At 45.9% G+C, this 17457-nt stretch overlaps 1 protein-coding gene across 4 annotated transcripts; it reads right to left on the reverse strand.

Moving 5' to 3' along the window:
* Positions 1-230: 230 nt before the first annotated feature.
* Positions 231-17419, reverse strand: grsf1 (G-rich RNA sequence binding factor 1). Of its 4 annotated transcripts, none has more exons than XM_045695203.1 (10): positions 16805-17419; positions 16542-16689; positions 15100-15364; positions 13666-13800; positions 11870-12008; positions 6720-6847; positions 6413-6498; positions 6159-6294; positions 805-870; positions 231-364 (listed from the first exon to the last, which is right to left on the reverse strand). In XM_045695203.1, exons 2-9 carry the CDS (start codon positions 16665-16667, stop codon positions 815-817), a joined length of 1071 nt encoding a protein of 356 aa, XP_045551159.1. In that variant the 5' UTR covers positions 16668-16689; positions 16805-17419; the 3' UTR covers positions 231-364; positions 805-814.
* Positions 17420-17457: the final 38 nt, after the last annotated feature.

The raw sequence follows: 17457 nt of genomic DNA on the forward strand, positions 1-17457 counted from the left end.
TGGTAGTTATACATTCTTGGGTTTCACCTGGACATCTCTGATCTGCTTGCCTCAATACATTACTGCTAGAACATTGATCTCCAGGATTAGATGTTTTTATCTCTTAATAATTGCATAACAGTGCCAGTTAAAATGTTCATTGAGGTGATGGAAGACTCTATTTGGACTAGATTCCTACCGAGACATACAGGGCCTGTTGCATTTATTCACATAATAAAATGGGAGTCAGATTGATGAACGTAGTTTATTATTATATTCAACGTCATTTCTACACCCTTACAAAATGGTGACACTTCCAGTCGATGGGGATTTTCACCACAATGCCACTGATACAGATCATCTCTCAGCCCTCCGGTAACAATCCCTGCAGACAGAATCACAACAGACTCAGAGCCTAAATCAGTAAACCAATATTATCAAATCAAAGTTTGTCACGTGCGCTGAATAAATCAGGTGTAGTAGACCTTACAGTGAAATGCTGAATACAACAGGTGAAGTAGACCTCACAGTGAAATGCTGAATACAACAGGTGTAGTAGACCTCACAGTGAAATGCTGAATACAACAGGTGTAGTAGACCTTACAGTGAAATGCTTTACTTACAGGCTCTAACCAACAGTGCAAAAAAAAGGTATTAGGTGAACAATAAGTAAGTAAAGAAATAAAACAACAGGCTACATACAGTAGAGGCTACATACAGACACCGGTTAGTCAGGCTGATTGAGGTAGTATGTACATGTAGAGAGGGTTAAAGTGACTATGCATACATGATGAACAATATTTGAAATGTTTAATTCAGACCAACCTGGCAAACTTCATTCCCTCTTGTCAGATGATGTTGAATTCAGGAACAGCTCTATGTATCTCTCTTCTGCACAGAAAAAGAAAACGGGTTCAGGGTAGGGTGACCACGTTTAGAAAACCCAAATGTGGGACAGCAGGATGATTTTGCGGTACAGTGTAGCCTACATGAATACAAAAAAAATAACTACAGATTACAATTTCTTTATTTTTTTTTAATAAGACAGACACCACAATATATTTTTTTAATTTAATCCAAAAATAAATGCAATTCTCATTTAACAAATTCAACAGACTCCTAAACTGCCCTGGGGGCACCAGGGAATCAAGACGCAGGTAGTTCTGTAGGTGATTTTTTTTAAATGGGGGCATTAAAACTGAAGGCGGATTTACGTAATTCGGGGGAACCTCAAGAATCAATCCTGTGAATGTGTTTTGTAACTGATGTTTTTGTACTTTAACAACAATGTTAGGTAAGTTGGAAGCTTGTGCTGTAGAGTTTTGTAAACAGAAAGAGAGTGATGAAGTGATTTACGGGACGTTAAAGAGCGACTGACTTTATAAAACAACGAATCCCTTGAAAAACGGACAGTTTTCAGTATAAGAGTCAGACATTTAGTCTAGCGGCGTCAAAACTGACTACAAAGTGTAGAATCGGTTAATGCTGGTCAGTCAGTCTTGTCTAAAAACGGACCATTGGGTTTTGATTTGATGTCCATTTGCTCACTAACATGGGGTGAACAGCTGTGACGTGATTGCTCTCTATCCAATAGCATAGTCAGAGACAGACCTGTTCAGCCTTTTTAATTTTTGTACTTGTTAAAAAATATACTGCGCCAAACACCTTGGTTTGGTTAGATGCAAAACAACTACAACATCCTCGGAAAAAACTTGAACATTTATTACGGATTTCTTGAATTATCTCAGATTCATTCTGGGGATTTTGAGGAAGTAAAATCGTCTGCAGTATCTCATGGGGGGGACAAGCATCATAAACCAAAACACGGAATTGGTCAGGAAACAAACCTCCAAGACTGAAATCTACTTTTTCTAATGAGCAACAGAAAAACACAGGCGCCAATCGGTGTGTTCAACAGCTCTTTAATGAACACCAGCCAACCTTTGGATAATTGAAGCGCACATTGGTGATGCAGAAACCAGAGACCACATTTCTATGAATAATCTGTGAATATTTGTCCAAGGAAATATTTCTGGTTGTTGTCAGCTGTCAGAGCAGCTCACAGATCACTGCACCTGTACATAGTCCATCTATAATTTAGCCCAAACAACTCCCTCTTCCCCTACTGTATTTATTTATTTAGCTCCTTTGCACCCCATTATTTCTATTTCTACTTTGCACTTTCTTCCACTACATATCTACCGGTCCAGTGGTTTTATTGCTATATTGTATTTACTTTGCCACCATGGCCTTTTTTGCCTTTACCTCCCTTATCTCACCTCATTTGCTCACATTGTATATAGACTTATTTTTCTACTGTATTATTGACTGTATGTTTGTTTTACTCCATGTCTAACTCTGTGTTGTTGTATGTGTCGAACTGCTTTGCTTTATCTTGGCCAGGTCGCAGTTGCAAATGAGAACTTGTTCTCAAATAGCCTACCTGGTTAAATAAAGGTGAAATAAATAAAAAATATTTAAAAAAATAAAAGGATGGGAGAATTCTAAAACGGGATTCTGGGAAGTAGAAGCAACAATGTTGAATGAGCAGCTAATGAGCATAGAAAAAAAAAATAATTACAGTCTGTAGCTTTTGGTAAGTAGGCTAGTTTACTCACTATTCTCTGCAAGTTTAGCCCAAAAAGGATTTGACAAATGTGATTGGTTGACGATATGACATTGGCCTACATCTCATCTTGCTCAGAGTATCAGACAAAAGGCGAAAACGCACAATCCAGGACATGTGGTCACCCTAGTTCAGGGTGACCTGCTGCTTCTAGGAGTGTACCGGATTATACAGTGCATTCAGAAAGTATTCAGACCCCTTGACTTTTTACAGCCTTATTCTAAAATGAATTAAATTGTTTTTTTCCCCCTCATCAGCCTACTCATAATACCCCGTAATGACATCACAATACCCCGTAATGACATCACAATACCCCATAATGACAAAGCAAAAACAGGTTAGACATTTTTGCAAATGTATTAAAATTAAAAAACAAAATATCACATTTACATAAGTATTCAGACTCTTTACTCTGTATTTTGTTGAAGCACCTTTGACAGTGATTACAGCCTAGAGTCTTCTTAGGTATGACGCCACAAGCTTGGCACACCTGTATTTGGGGAGTTTCTCCCATTCTTCTCTGCAGATCCTCTCAAGCTCTGTCAGGTTGGATGGGGAGCGTCGCTGCACAGCTTTTTTCAGGTCTCTCCAGAGATGTTCGATCGGGTTCAAGTCCGGGCTCTGGCTGGGCCACTCAATAACATTTAGAGACTTGTACCCAAGCCACTCCTGCGTTGTATTCGCTGTGTGCTTAGGGTCGTTTTCCTATTGGAACCACCATGCTTCACTGTAGGGATGGTGCCAGGTTTCCCCCAGACGTGACGCTTGGCATTCAGGACAAAGAGTTCAATCTTGGTTTCATCAGACCAGAGAATCTTGTTTCTCATGGTCTGAGAGTCTTTAGGTGCATTTTGGCAAACTCCAAGTGGGCAATCATGTGCCTTTTTACTGAGGAGTGGCTTCCGTCTGGTCACTCTACCATAAAGACCTGATTGGTGGAGTGCTGCAGAGATGGTTGTCCTTCTGGAAGGTTCTCCCATCTCCACAGAGGAACTCTAGAGCTCTGTCAGAGTGACCATCAGGTTCTTGGTCACCTCCCTGACAAAGGCCCTTCTCCCCCGATTACTCAGTTTGGCCGGACGGCCAGCTCTAGGAAGAGAATGATGGAGGCCACTGTGTTCTTGGGGACCTTCAATGCTGCAGAAATGTTTTGGTACCCTTCCCCAGATCTGTGCCTCGACACAATCCTGCCTCGGTGCTCTACGGACAAGTTCTTCGTCCTCATGGCTTGGTTTTTGCTCTGACATGTACTGTCAACTGTGGGACCTTATATAAACAGGTGTGTGCCTTTCCAAATCATGTCCAATCAATTGAATTTACCACAGGTGGACTCCAATCAAGTTGTAGAAAAATCTCAAGGATGATCAATGGACACAGGATGCACCTGAGCTCAATTTCGAGACTCATAGCAAAGGGTCTGAATACTAATGTAAATCAGGTATTTCTACATTTACACACATTTCTAAAAACCTGTTTTTGCTTTGTCATTATGGGGTGTTGTGATGTCATTATGGGGTATTGTGTGTAGATTGATGATTTGTTTTTATTTAATCCATTTTAGAACAAGGCTGTAATGTAACACAATGTGGAAAAAGTCAAGGGCTCTGAATAATTTACAAAGGCTCTGTATATGGTATAGACAATTCATCATATTTTCAAGTTTGGACACAACTACTCATTCAAGGGTTTTTCTTTATTTGTACCATTCTCTACATTGTAAAATAATAGTGAAGACATCAAAACTATGAAATAACACATATGGAATCATGTAGTAAACAAAAAAAAAGTGTTAAAAAAATAGAGGGAACACTTAAACAACACAATGTAACTCCAAGTCAATCACACTTCTGTGAAATCAAACTGTCCACTTAGGAAGCAACACTGATTGACAATAAATGTCACATGCTGTTGTGCAAATGGAATAGACAACAGGTGGAAATTAAAGGCAATTAGCAAGACACCCCCAATAAAGGAGTGGTTCTGCAGGTGGGGACCACAGACCACTTCTCAGTTCCTATGCTTCCTGGCTGATGTTTTGGTCACTTTTGAATGCTGGCTTTCACTCTAGTGGTAGCATGAGACGGAGTCTACAACCCACACAAGGGGCTCAGGTAGTGCAGCTAATCCAGGATGGCACATCAATGCGAGCTGTGGCAAGAAGGTTTGCTGTGTCTGTCAGCGTAGTGTCCAGAGCATGGAGGCGCTACCAGGAGACAGGCCAGTACATCAGGAGACGTGGAGGAGGCCGTAGGAGGGCAACAACCCAGCAGCAGGACCGCTACCTCCGCCTTTGTGCAAGGAGGAGCAGGAGGAGCACTGCCAGAGCCCTGCAAAATGACCTCCAGCAGGCCACAAATGTGCATGTGTCTGCTCAAACGGTCAGAAACAGACTCCATGAGGGTGGTATGAGGGCCTGACGTCCACAGGTGGGGGTTGTGCTTACAGCCCAACACCGTGCAGGACGTTTGGCATTTGCCAGAGAACACCAAGATTGGCAAATTCGCCACAGATGAAAGCAGGTTCACACTGAGCACGTGACAGACGTGACAGAGTCTGGAGACGCCGTGGAGAACGTTCTGCTGCCTGCAACATCCTCCAGCATGACCGGTTTGGCGGTGGGTCAGTCATGGTGTGGGGTGGCATTTTTTGGGGGGCCGCACAGCCCTCCATGTGCTCGCCAGAGGTAGCCTGACTGCCATTAGGTACCGAGATGAGATCCTCAGACCCCTTATGAGACCATATGCTGGTGCGGTTGGCCCTGGGTTCCTCCTAATGCAAGACAATGCTAGACCTCATGTGGCTGGAGTGTGTCAGCAGTTCCTGCAAGAGGAAGGCATTGATGCTATGGACTGGCCCGCCCGTTCCCCAGACCTGAATCCAATTGAGCACATCTGGGACATCATGTCTCGCTCCATCCACCAACGCCACGTTGCACCACAGACTGTCCAGGAGTTGGCGGATGATTTAGTCCAGGTCTGGGAGGAGATCCCTCAGGAGACCATCCGCCACCTCATCAGGAGCATGCCCAGGCGTTGTAGGGAGGTCATACAGGCACGTGGAGGCCACACACACTACTGAGCCTCATTTTGACTTGTTTTAAGGACATTACATCAAAGTTGGATCAGCCTGTAGTGTGGTTTTCCACTTTAATTTTGAGTGTGACTCCAAATCCAGACATCCATGGGTTGATAAATTGGATTTCCATTGATTATTTTTGTGTGATTTTGTTGTCAGCACATTCAACTATATAAAGAAAAAAGTATTTAATAAGATTATTTATTTCATTCAGATCTAGGATGTGTTGTTTAAGTGCTCCCTTTATTTTTTTGAGCAGTGTATATTTTATAGTTGAGATTATTCCAAGTAGCCACCCTTTGCCTTGACAGTTTTACACACTCTTAACATTCTCATTCTCTCTCCATGTATGGAGGGCTGTTATTTCATAGTTTTGATGTCTTCAGTATTATTTTACAATGTAGAGAATAGTACAAATAAAGAAAAACACTTGAATGAGTAGTTGTGTCTAAACTTTTGATACTGTAGACAGACGTACGCATGTGTGCCTTGTCCCGGGTCATAGCCGAGACGGCGTCTTGGTGCGATGTGAAGTAAACATCAGCCTCTCCGCTGGCCCTCCCGTCTGGACCGAACTCCACCAGTATCCTCGACAGCGCTAGAGGAGAGAAGAACTGACAGAGCAAAACCTCTGAATCTTCAGTGTTACAGAAAGTCATCGTTTGTTCAAAACTTCTCTGACGCTAGTTAGCACGGTCTCGCTCCGACACAGCACGGCAGTGGAAACAATACCTGAACGATGTCATCTCCTGTGGCTTGGAAGGGCAGTCCTCTCATGTGAACAAAGTGTTGGGGCAGAGAAGATACCGGATGAGACCCTGAAACAAACAACAACCATGGAACATCCATCGAGACATCGACCCTCCGTTCATTTTCATCACAGCTAAAGGACAAGACACTACACATTGAGAAAACAGTCTGTCTCACCGTGTCTGGAGGGTGCTGCAGGTCTGTCTGTCTGTCTGTCTGTCTGTCTGTCTGTCTGTGTGTCTGTCTGTCTGTGTGTCTCTGTCTGTGTGTCTCTGTCTGTCTGTCTCACCATGTCTGGAGGGCTGTGCTGCAGGTCTGTGTGGTTGACTCTGTATGGAGTTTCTGCCCTCTTCAACAGACTCTGTCTTCTTCCGACCTCCGATCTCACTCCTTCTACTGGGGAACACCTCGATGTACCTGGTGACACAGTGAGGACACGCACCTGGTGACACAGTCAGGACACGCACCTGGTGACACGGTCAGGACACGCACCACGGTCAGGACACGCACCACGGTCAGGACACCGGTCAGGACACGCACCACGGTCAGGACACGCACCACGGTCAGGACAGGCACCTGGTGACACGGTCAGGACAGGCACCTGGTGACACGGTCACACGGTCAGGACACGCACCTGGTGACACGGTCAGGACACGCACCTGGTGACACGGTCAGGACACGCACCTGGTGACACGGTCAGGACACGCACCTGGTGACACGGTCAGGACAGGCACCTGGTGACACGGTCAGGACAGGCACCTGGTGACACGGTCAGGACAGGCACCTGGTGACACGGTCAGGACAGGCACCTGGTGACACGGTCAGGACAGGCACCTGGTGACACGGTCAGGACAGGCACCTGGTGACACGGTCAGGACACGCACCTGGTGACACGGTCAGGACACGCACCTGGTGACACGGTCAGGACACGCACCTGGTGACACGGTCAGGACACGCACCTGGTGACACGGTCAGGACACGCACCTGGTGACACGGTCAGGACACGCACCTGGTGACACGGTCAGGACACGCACCTGGTGACACAGTCAGGACATGATCATGGGTAAAGGTCAAGGTCGGGATATACATAAAGCATAAAGTAGAGTAGACAGTCAGCTCTGAACTGAACGTGGGTTTATTGATATACAAGAAAGCGTGGGGGGGGCGGGGCTGTGTCATTACCGGTCGTGATCGGTAGTCCCATAGTGCGGCGCACAATTGGCCCAGCGTCGTCCGGATTAGGGGAGGGTTTGGCTTTACTTGGCTCATCGCGCTCTAGCGACTATTTGTGGCGGGCCGGGCGCCTGCAGGCTGACCCCGTCGTCAGTTGAACGGTGTTTCCTCTGACACGTTGGTGCGGCTGACTTCCGGGTTAAGCGAGCGGGTGTTAAGGAGCGCGGTTTGGCTGGTCATGTTTCAGAAGACACATGACTCAACCTCCCGAGCCCGTTGGGGAGTTACAGCGATGAGACAAGATCGAAATTACGAAAAAGGGGGAGAAAAAAGGTATTTGATCCATAATGTATGGCACTAAACTATCTCCATATATACACACACTATTTTTTTTTTATCTGGTACCGGGGGACCTTCAGACGAGTCTTGTGAGGCCTGTGGGCATCCTACAGCAAAACAACGACAAGTACGTGTTTGTGAGAGTCTCGCCTTTCCACAGAGGGGCCATAATAGTTTGTAGCCAAACCGTTCGGATGCTACAGACGATTTAGTGAGAAGAACGATTTTCAGGATGTTCCATGGTCTGACCAACACTGCTCTAGTTCTGTCACCTTTCACCTCAGATGGGATGTCTCCTGGTCTGACCAACACTGCTCTAGCTCTGTCACCTTTCACCTCAGATGGGATGTCTCCTGGTCTGACACCGTTCACCTCAGATGGGATGTCTCCTGGTCTGACCAACACTGCTCTAGCTCTGTCACCTTTCACCTCAGATGGGATGTCTCCTGGTCTGTTACCTTTCACCCCAGATGGGATGTCTCCTGGTCTGACCAACACTGCTCTAGCTCTGTCACCTTTCACCTCAGATGGGATGTCTCCTGGTCTGTTACCTTTCACCCCAGATGGGATGTCTCCTGGTCTGACCAACACTGCTCTAGCTCTGTCACCTTTCACCTCAGATGTGGAAGTGTGACATACAATAGGCAGATGCTGTGGATTGAGATGCATCCAATGAAAAAAACATATATACAGTTGAAGTCGAAAGTTTACATACACCTTAGCCAAATACATTTAAACTCAGTTTTTCACAATTCCTGACATGTAATTATAGTAAAACTTCCCTGTCTTAGGTCAGTTAGGATCACCACTTTATTTTAAGAATGTGAAATGTCAGAATAATAGTAGAGAGAATGATTTATTTCAGCTTTTATTTCTTTCATCACATTCCCAGTGGATCAGAAGTTTACATACACTCAATTAGTATTTGGTAGCATTGCCTTTAAATTGTTTAACTTGGGTCAAATGTTTCTTCCACAAGCTTCCCACAATAAGTTGGGTGAATTTTGGCCCATTCCTCCTGACAGAGCTGGTGTAACTGAGTCAGGTTTGTAGGCCTCCTTGCTCGCACACATTTATTCTGTTCTGACCACACATTTTCTATAGGGTTGAGGTCAGGGCTTTGTGATGGCCACTCCAATACCTTGACTTTGTTGTCCTTAAGCCATTTTGCCACAACTTTGGAAGTATGCTTGGGGTCATTGTCCACTTGGAAGACCCATTTGCGACCAAGCTTTAACTTCCTGACTGATGTCTTGAGATGTTGCTTCAATATATCCACATCCTTTTACATTTACATTTAAGTCATTTAGCAGACGCTCTTATCCAGAGCGACTTACAAATTGGTGCATTCATCTTATAATATCCAGTGGAACAACCACTTTACAATAGTGCATCTAAATCTTTCTTACCTCATGATGCCATCTATTTTGTGAAGTGCACCAGTCCCTCCTGCAGCAAAGCACCCCCACAACATGATGCTGCCATCCCTGTGCTTCACAGTTGGGATGGTGTTCTTCAGCTTGCAAGCCTCCCCCTTTTTCCTCCAAACATAACAATTGTCGTTATGGCCAAACAGTTCCATTTTAGTTTCATCAGACCAGAGGACATTTCTCCAAAAAGTACGATCTTTGTCCTCATGTGCAGTTGCAAACCGTAGTCTGGCTTTTTTATGGCAGTTTTGGAGCAGTGGCTTCTTCCTTGCTGAGCGGCCTTTCAGGTTATGTCGATATAGGACTCGTTTTGCTGTGGATATAGATACTTTTGTACCCGTTTCCTCAGCATCTTCACAAGGTCCTTATCTGTTGTTCTGGGATTGATTTGCACTTTCCGCATGAAAGTATGTTCATCTCTAGGAGACAGAACGCGTCTCCTTCCTGAGTGGTAGGACGGCTGCGTGGTCCCATGGTGTTTATACTTGCGTACTATTGTTTGTACAGATGAATGTGGTACCTTCAGGGATTTGGAAATTGCTCTCAAGGATGAACCAGACTTGTGGAGGTCTACAATTTTTGATTTCTTTTGATTTTCCCATGATGTCAAGCAAAGAGACACTGAGTTTGAAGGTAGGCCTTGAAATACATCCACAGGTACACCTCCAATTGACTCAAATGATGTCAATTAGCCTATCAGAAGCTTCTAAAGCCATGACATCATTTTCTGTAATTTTCTAAGCTGTTTAAAGGCACAGTCAACTTAGTGTATGTAAACTTCTGACCCACTGGAATTGTGATACAGTGAATTATAAGTGAAATAATCTGTCTGTAAACAATTGTTGGAAAAATTACTTCTATCATGTATAAAGTAGATGTCCTAACCGACTTGCCAAAACTATAATTTGTTAACAAGAAATTTGTGGAGTGGTTGAAAAAAAGAGTTTTAATGACTCCAACCTAAATGTATGTAAACTTCCAACTTCAACTGTATATAGTGTAAGTATGTGGACACCCCTTCAAATTAGTGGATTCTATTTCAGACACACCTGCTGCTGACAGGTGTATAAAACCAAGCGCACAGCCATGCGATCTCCATAGACAAACATTGGCAGTAGAATGAGTTCTTCGGTAAAGCCAGTGACTTTCAACGTGGCACCGTCATACGATGCCACATTTCCAACAAGTCAGGCCGTCCAAATTTCTGCCCTGCTAGAGATGCCCCTGGTCAACTTTAAGGGCTATTATTGTGAAGTGGAAACGTCTAGGAGCAACAACAGCGAAGTGGTACGCCACACAAGCTCACAGAAGTGCGTAACGTGTAAAAATCGTCTGTCCTCAGTTGCAACACTCATTACCAAGTTCAAAACTGCCTCTGGAAGTAACGTCAGCACAATAAATATTTGTCGGGAGCTTCATGAAATGGGTTTCCATGGCCGAGCAGCCGCACACAAGGCCAAGATCACCATGCGTAATGCCAAGCGTCGGCTGGAGTGGCGTAAAGCTCACTGCCATTGGACTCTGGAGCAGTGGAAACACTTTCTCTGGAGTGATGACTCGCTCTTCAATATCTGGCAGTCCGACTTAGGAATCTGGGTTTGGCAGATGCCAGGAGAACTCTACCTGCCCGAATGCATAGTGCCAACTGTAAAGTTTGGTGGAGGAGGAATAATGGTCTGGGGCTGTTTTTCATGGTTCAGGCCCCTTAGTTCCAGAGAAGGGAAATATTAACACTACAGCATACAATGATATTCTAGACAATTCTGTGCTTCCAAATTTGTGCCAACAGTTTGGGGAAGGCCCTTTCCTGTTTCAGCATGGCAATGCCCCCATAAACAAAGCAAAGTCCATACAGAAATGGTTAATCGAGATCGGTGTGGAAAAACTTGACTGGCCTGCAGAGCCCTGACCTGAACTCCATCGAACAACTTTGGGATGAACTGGAACGCCGACTGCAAGCCAGGCGTAATCGCCCAACATCAGTGCCCGGCCTCACTAATGCTCTTGTGGCTGAATGGCAGCAAGTCCCTGCAGCAATGTTCCAACATCTAGTGGAAAGTCTTCCCAGAAGAGTAGAGGCTGTTATAGCAGCAATGTATATAAATGTAACCTTTATTTAACTAGGCAAGTCAGTTAAGAACAAATTCTTATTTACAATGACGGCCAAAGCCTAAAGACGCAGGGCAAATTGCGCACCGCCCTATGGGACTCCCAATCACGGCCGGATGTGACACAGCCTGGATTCAAACCAGAGACTGTAGTGACGCCTCTAGCACTGAGATGCAGATGCCTTAGACCCGCTGCGCACCTCGGGATCCCAAAAACAAAGGAGGGACCAAGTCCATATTAATGAGACGTTGGAAGAGCAGGTGTCCACACACGACCAGTATCTCTAGATTAAAACTAAGAGATTTTGATGGAGATTTGTTGTATTATGCTAAATAGATTTCAGCAGAAATCAACTCCAGGGGGTTTGAAGTGATGAGTGAGTTCCTACCTGTTTCCGATGACTTGTCTGTCTCTGGTCAGGGCCTCGTCAGCCTGCTCCTGGGTCAGGAACTGGACGTAGGCTTCCCCTGAGTTCCTTCCTCTGTAGTCTGTTACTAGAGTCACTCCGTCCTCCGCCACATCCAGACCTGAAAGGACCAGCAGCTTTATGACCTGGGTGAGAACATCATAGCCTGGTTCTATACTCTATTCACTGGACCAGCAGCTTTATGACCTGGGTGAGAACATCATAGCGTGGTTCTATACTCTATTCACTCTATTCTGTTACTTTACATTTTTGTATTCCTGTGTATACTTGTGTATACTTGTGTATTCCTGTGTATTCCTGTGTATTCCTGTGTATTCCTGTGTATACCTGTGTATACCTGTGTATTCTTGTGTATTGTTAGATACTACTGTACTGTTGGAGCTGGGAACACAAGCATTTAGTCAGATATTACTGTTGGAGCTGGGAACACAAGCATTTAGTTAGATATTACTGTTGGAGCTAGAAACACAAGCATTTAGTTAGATATTACTGTTGGAGCTGGGATCACAAGCATTTAGTTAGATATTACTGTTGGAGCTGGGAACACAAGCATTTAGTTAGATATTACTGCTGGAGCTGGGATCACAAGCACTTAGTCAGATATTACTGTTGGAGCTGGGAACACAAGCATTTAGTTAGATATTACTGTTGGAGTTAGAAACACAAGCATTTAGTTAGATATTACTGTTGGAGCTGGGATCACAAGCATTTCGTTAGATATTACTGTTGGAGCTGGGATCACAAGCATTTAGTTAGATATTACTGTTGGAGCTGGGATCACAAGCATTTAGTTAGATATTACTGTTGGAGCTGGGATCACAAGCATTTAGTTAGATATTACTGTTGGAGCTGGGAACACAAGCATTTAGTTAGATATTACTGTTGGAGCTGGGATCACAAGCATTTAGTTAGATATTACTGTTGGAGCTGGGATCACAAGCATTTAGTTAGATATTACTGTTGGAGCTGGGAACACAAGCATTTAGTTAGATATTACTGTTGGAGCTGGGATCACAAGCATTTAGTTAGATATTACTGTTGGAGCTGGGAACACAAGCATTTAGTTAGATATTACTGTTGGAGCTGGGATCACAAGCATTTCGCTACACCCGCGACAACATCTGCTAAATATGTCTATGTGACCAATAACATTTGATGTGCTGAAACCACTCTTATGATTGACATGCCCAACAGGAAGAGTTGGCTACAACCCTAACAGTATGAAACCCAACGAGGAGGGACACAACAACCACATGAGTTCTGATACCAAACTAAATATTTTAAAGTAAAGGGTTGTAAACGGGGCCTGTTCAGGCAGAGGGTTGTAAACGGGGCCTGTTCAGGCAGAGGGTTGGAAACGGGGCCTGTTGAGGCAGAGGGTTGTAAACGAGGCCTGTTCAGGCAGAGGGTTGCAAATGAGGCCTGTTGAGGCAGAGGGTTGCAAATGAGGCCTGTTGAGGCAGAGGGTTGTAAACGAGGCCTGTTGAGGCAGAGGGTTGTAAACGAGGCCTGTTCAGGCAGAGGGTTGCAAATGAGGCCTGTTGAGGCAGAGGGTTGCAAATGAGGCCTGTTGAGGCAGAGGGTTGTAAACGAGGCCTGTTGAGGCAGAGGGTTGTAAACGAGGCCTGTTCAGGCAGAGGGTTGTAAACGGGGCCTGTTGAGGCAGAGGGTTTAAAACGAGGCCTGTTCAGGCAGAGGGTTGCAAACGAGGCCTGTTCAGGCAGAGGGTTGTAAACGAGGCCTGTTGAGGGTCCTACCAGAGAAGAAGAGCATGACGTCAGTCTCGGTGCAGCTGTAGGGGAGACCTCTGATCCGCACCACTCCGTCTCTGGCTGGGAGCTGAACTGACTTCTTCAAGATGGTCTCCGCATCGCTGTTGGTCACCTCAAACACTGGAGGAGGTTGTTGAGGAGAAGAAAAATATTACTTTATTGTCCAACGTCCAGAAATGTACATAGACAAGAGGTAGGAGCAGATAGAGAGAGACAGTGTGGAGAGTTGGAGAAGAGAGAGAGACAGTGTGGAGAGTTGGAGAAGAGAGAGGGACACAGTGTACTGTCTGTCTGTAGTACCTTCTATATAGCCTGGTCCCAGGTACTGTCTGTCTGTAGTACCTTCTATATAGCCTGGTCCCAGGTACTGTCTGTCTGTAGTACCTTCTATATAGCCTGGTCCCAGGTACTGTCTGTCTGTACCATCTATATAGCCTGGTCCCAGGTACTGTCTGTCTGTCTGTACCTTCTATATAGCCTGGTCCCAGGTACTGTCTGTCTGTACCTTCTATATAGCCTGGTCCCAGGTACTGTCTGTCTGTAGTACCTTCTATATAGCCTGGTCCCAGGTACTGTCTGTCTGTACCTTCTATATAGCCTGGTCCCAGGTACTGTCTGTCTGTAGTACCTTCTATATAGCCTGGTCCCAGGTACTGTCTGTCTGTAGTACCTTCTATATAGCCTGGTCCCAGGTACTGTCTGTCTGTAGTACCTTCTATATAGCCTGGTCCCAGGTACTGTCTGTCTGTAGTACCTTCTATATAGCCTGGTCCCAGGTACTGTCTGTCTGTAGTACCTTCTATATAGCCTGGTCCCAGGTACTGTCTGTCTGTAGTACCTTCTATATAGCCTGGTCCCAGGTACTGTCTGTCTGTAGTACCTTCTATATAGCCTGGTCCCAGGTACTGTCTGTCTGTAGTACCTTCTATATAGCCTGGTCCCAGGTACTGTCTGTCTGTAGTACCTTCTATATAGCCTGGTCCCAGGTACTGTCTGTCTGTAGTACCTTCTATATAGCCTGGTCCCAGGTACTGTCTGTCTGTAGTACCTTCTATATAGCCTGGTCCCAGGTACTGTCTGTCTGTAGTACCTTCTATATAGCCTGGTCCCAGGTACTGTCTGTCTGTAGTACCTTCTATATAGCCTGGTCCCAGGTACTGTCTGTCTGTAGTACCTTCTATATAGCCTGGTCCCAGGTACTGTCTGTCTGTAGTACCTTCTATATAGCCTGGTCCCAGGTACTGTCTGTCTGTAGTACCTTCTATATAGCCTGGTCCCAGGTACTGTCTGTCTGTAGTACCTTCTATATAGCCTGGTCCCAGGTACTGTCTGTACCTTCTATATAGCCTGGTCCCAGGTACTGTCTGTCTGTAGTACCTTCTATATAGCCTGGTCCCAGGTACTGTCTGTCTGTAGTACCTTCTATATAGCGCGGTCCCAGGTACTGTCTGTCTGTAGTACCTTCTATATAGCCTGGTCCCAGGTACTGTCTGTCTGTAGTACCTTCTATATAGCGCGGTCCCAGGTACTGCCTGTGTTTCTCCAGGGCCTTGCCCACGTCATCTTCGTGCTCCAGCTCTATAAAGGCCTGGCCGTTGGGCTTCCCGTCCCGGTTCACCGTCAGGTGGATTCCCTTCACACCGTCACGTACACGGCACTCTGGACAGTGATAAGTAGGGTAAACCTACCGATTAAACCAAAATCTAAGTGTTTCTAACAGGGGATAACAGTCAGGAGCACGGTGGGGGAAACAGAGGATAACAGCCAGGAGCACGGTGGGGGAAACAGAGGATAACAGTCAGGAGCACGGTGGGGGAAACACAGGATAACAGTCAGGAGCACGGTGGGGGAAACAGAGGATAACAGCCAGGAGCACGGTGGGGGAAACAGAGGATAACAGTCAGGAGCACGGTGGGGGAAACAGAGGATAACAGTCAGGAGCACGGTGGGGGAAACAGAGGATAACAGCCAGGAGCACGGTGGGGGAAACAGAGGATAACAGTCAGGAGCACGGTGGGGGAAACACAGGATAACAGTCAGGAGCACGGTGGGGAAACAGAGGATAACAGCCAGGAGCACGGTGGGGGAAACAGAGGATAACAGCCAGGAGCACGGTGGGGGAAACAGAGGATAACAGCCAGGAGCACGGTGGGGGAAACAGAGGATAACAGCCAGGAGCACGGTGGGGGAAACAGAGGATAACAGCCAGGAGCACGGTGGGGGAAACAGAGGATAACAGCCAGGAGCACGGTGGGGGAAACAGAGGATAACAGCCAGGAATACGGTGGGGGAAACAGAGGATAACAGCCACGAGCACGGTGGGGGAAACAGAGGATAACAGCCAGGAGCACGGTGGGGGAAACAGAGGATAACAGCCAGGAGCACGGTGGGGGAAACAGAGGATAACAGCCACGAGCACGGTGGGGGAAACAGAGGATAACAGCCAGGAGCACGGTGGGGGAAACAGAGGATAACAGCCAGGAGCACGGTGGGGGAAACAGAGGATAACAGCCAGGAGCACGGTGGGGGAAACAGAGGATAACAGTCAGGAGCACGGTGGGGGAAACAGAGGATAACAGTCAGGAGCACGGTGGGGGAAACAGAGGATAACAGGAGCACGGTGGGGGAAACAGAGGATAACAGTCAGGAGCACGGTGGGGGAAACAGAGGATAATAGTCAGGAGTTTTCCTTGTCCGGTTTCACAGATTAAAATAAATTTAATTAAAAAAAACACAATTAAGCCTAGTCCTGGAGTAAAAAAACATGTCCATTGAAAAAGCTGTTCAGTCTAGGACTGGTTTAATTCGGGACCGTTGAGTTTTATGAGCATGTTGTTAACAGAGGTGTATGGAGGGCTTACCAGAGAAGAACTGGAGGAGATCCTCAGTGGTACAGGACCATGGAAGTCCTTTAGCTCTGATGATAAACACCTCCTTCTTCTCTGGCCCTGGGTCAGAGTTGTAGTCTGGTAGAGGAGGGTAATCATCCTCTTTGAAGGGGGCTCCTGACTAAATACACCATACCGTTAAGTTATGACATTCATATCTATATTTCTAGTATATAAAATGGGATTGACAGCAGGATACATTTCCATAGAAAGAGTAGCAGCACACAGACACTAACCTCAGAGTGTAGGCCGAGGTGGGACTGCAGTGCGGAGAGCCTGTGATGCCGGGGTTTCAGTGCGGCGGTCCAGTGGTGATGGTACCGCGGACGGCCACATCTCTCCGCTACTGTTACGGTCCCTGCGACACTACTCTGCGACAATAAGCTCCTGGAGACCTGTCTCCCCACCACAGAGAGACGTAAGGCAAACAACAAGGACCTACAGTTCCCAGACATATTATCAAACCTGGAACTGCGCAATGCTCCGATTTCAATATGACGAACCGGCTTGACAGATGTACAAAAACCCACGGATGAACACTTTTACCGTAGTTATTTATTGAGCCTTGGAACACTTAAATAAATTGAAAGGTGCCGCATACGTAGGTAGGCTTCTCTTCACAGCAAGAAAACTCACGTTGCCCAAGGACAGTAGTTCGTCAAAAAGGTCAAAGTGAATTATAGACGACAAAAAGGAGTATTTATCCAGCAGGGTTATGGATTATGGAAACATCGCTGTCTAGTGGTCTGGATGACTCACAGAATGTTGTAGTGGAGCTCAGACAAAACCTGGTGGTCAAACGGACTGTCCCTGGTCCATGTACGTCCTCCTCAAAACAGAACAGGACAAATAAGAAATATGTCAGGGATAACAATAACAATACATAACA

The sequence above is a fragment of the Salmo salar genome, chromosome ssa15 (assembly GCF_905237065.1).
Source record: "Salmo salar chromosome ssa15, Ssal_v3.1, whole genome shotgun sequence".
Lineage (NCBI taxonomy): Eukaryota > Metazoa > Chordata > Actinopteri > Salmoniformes > Salmonidae > Salmo > Salmo salar.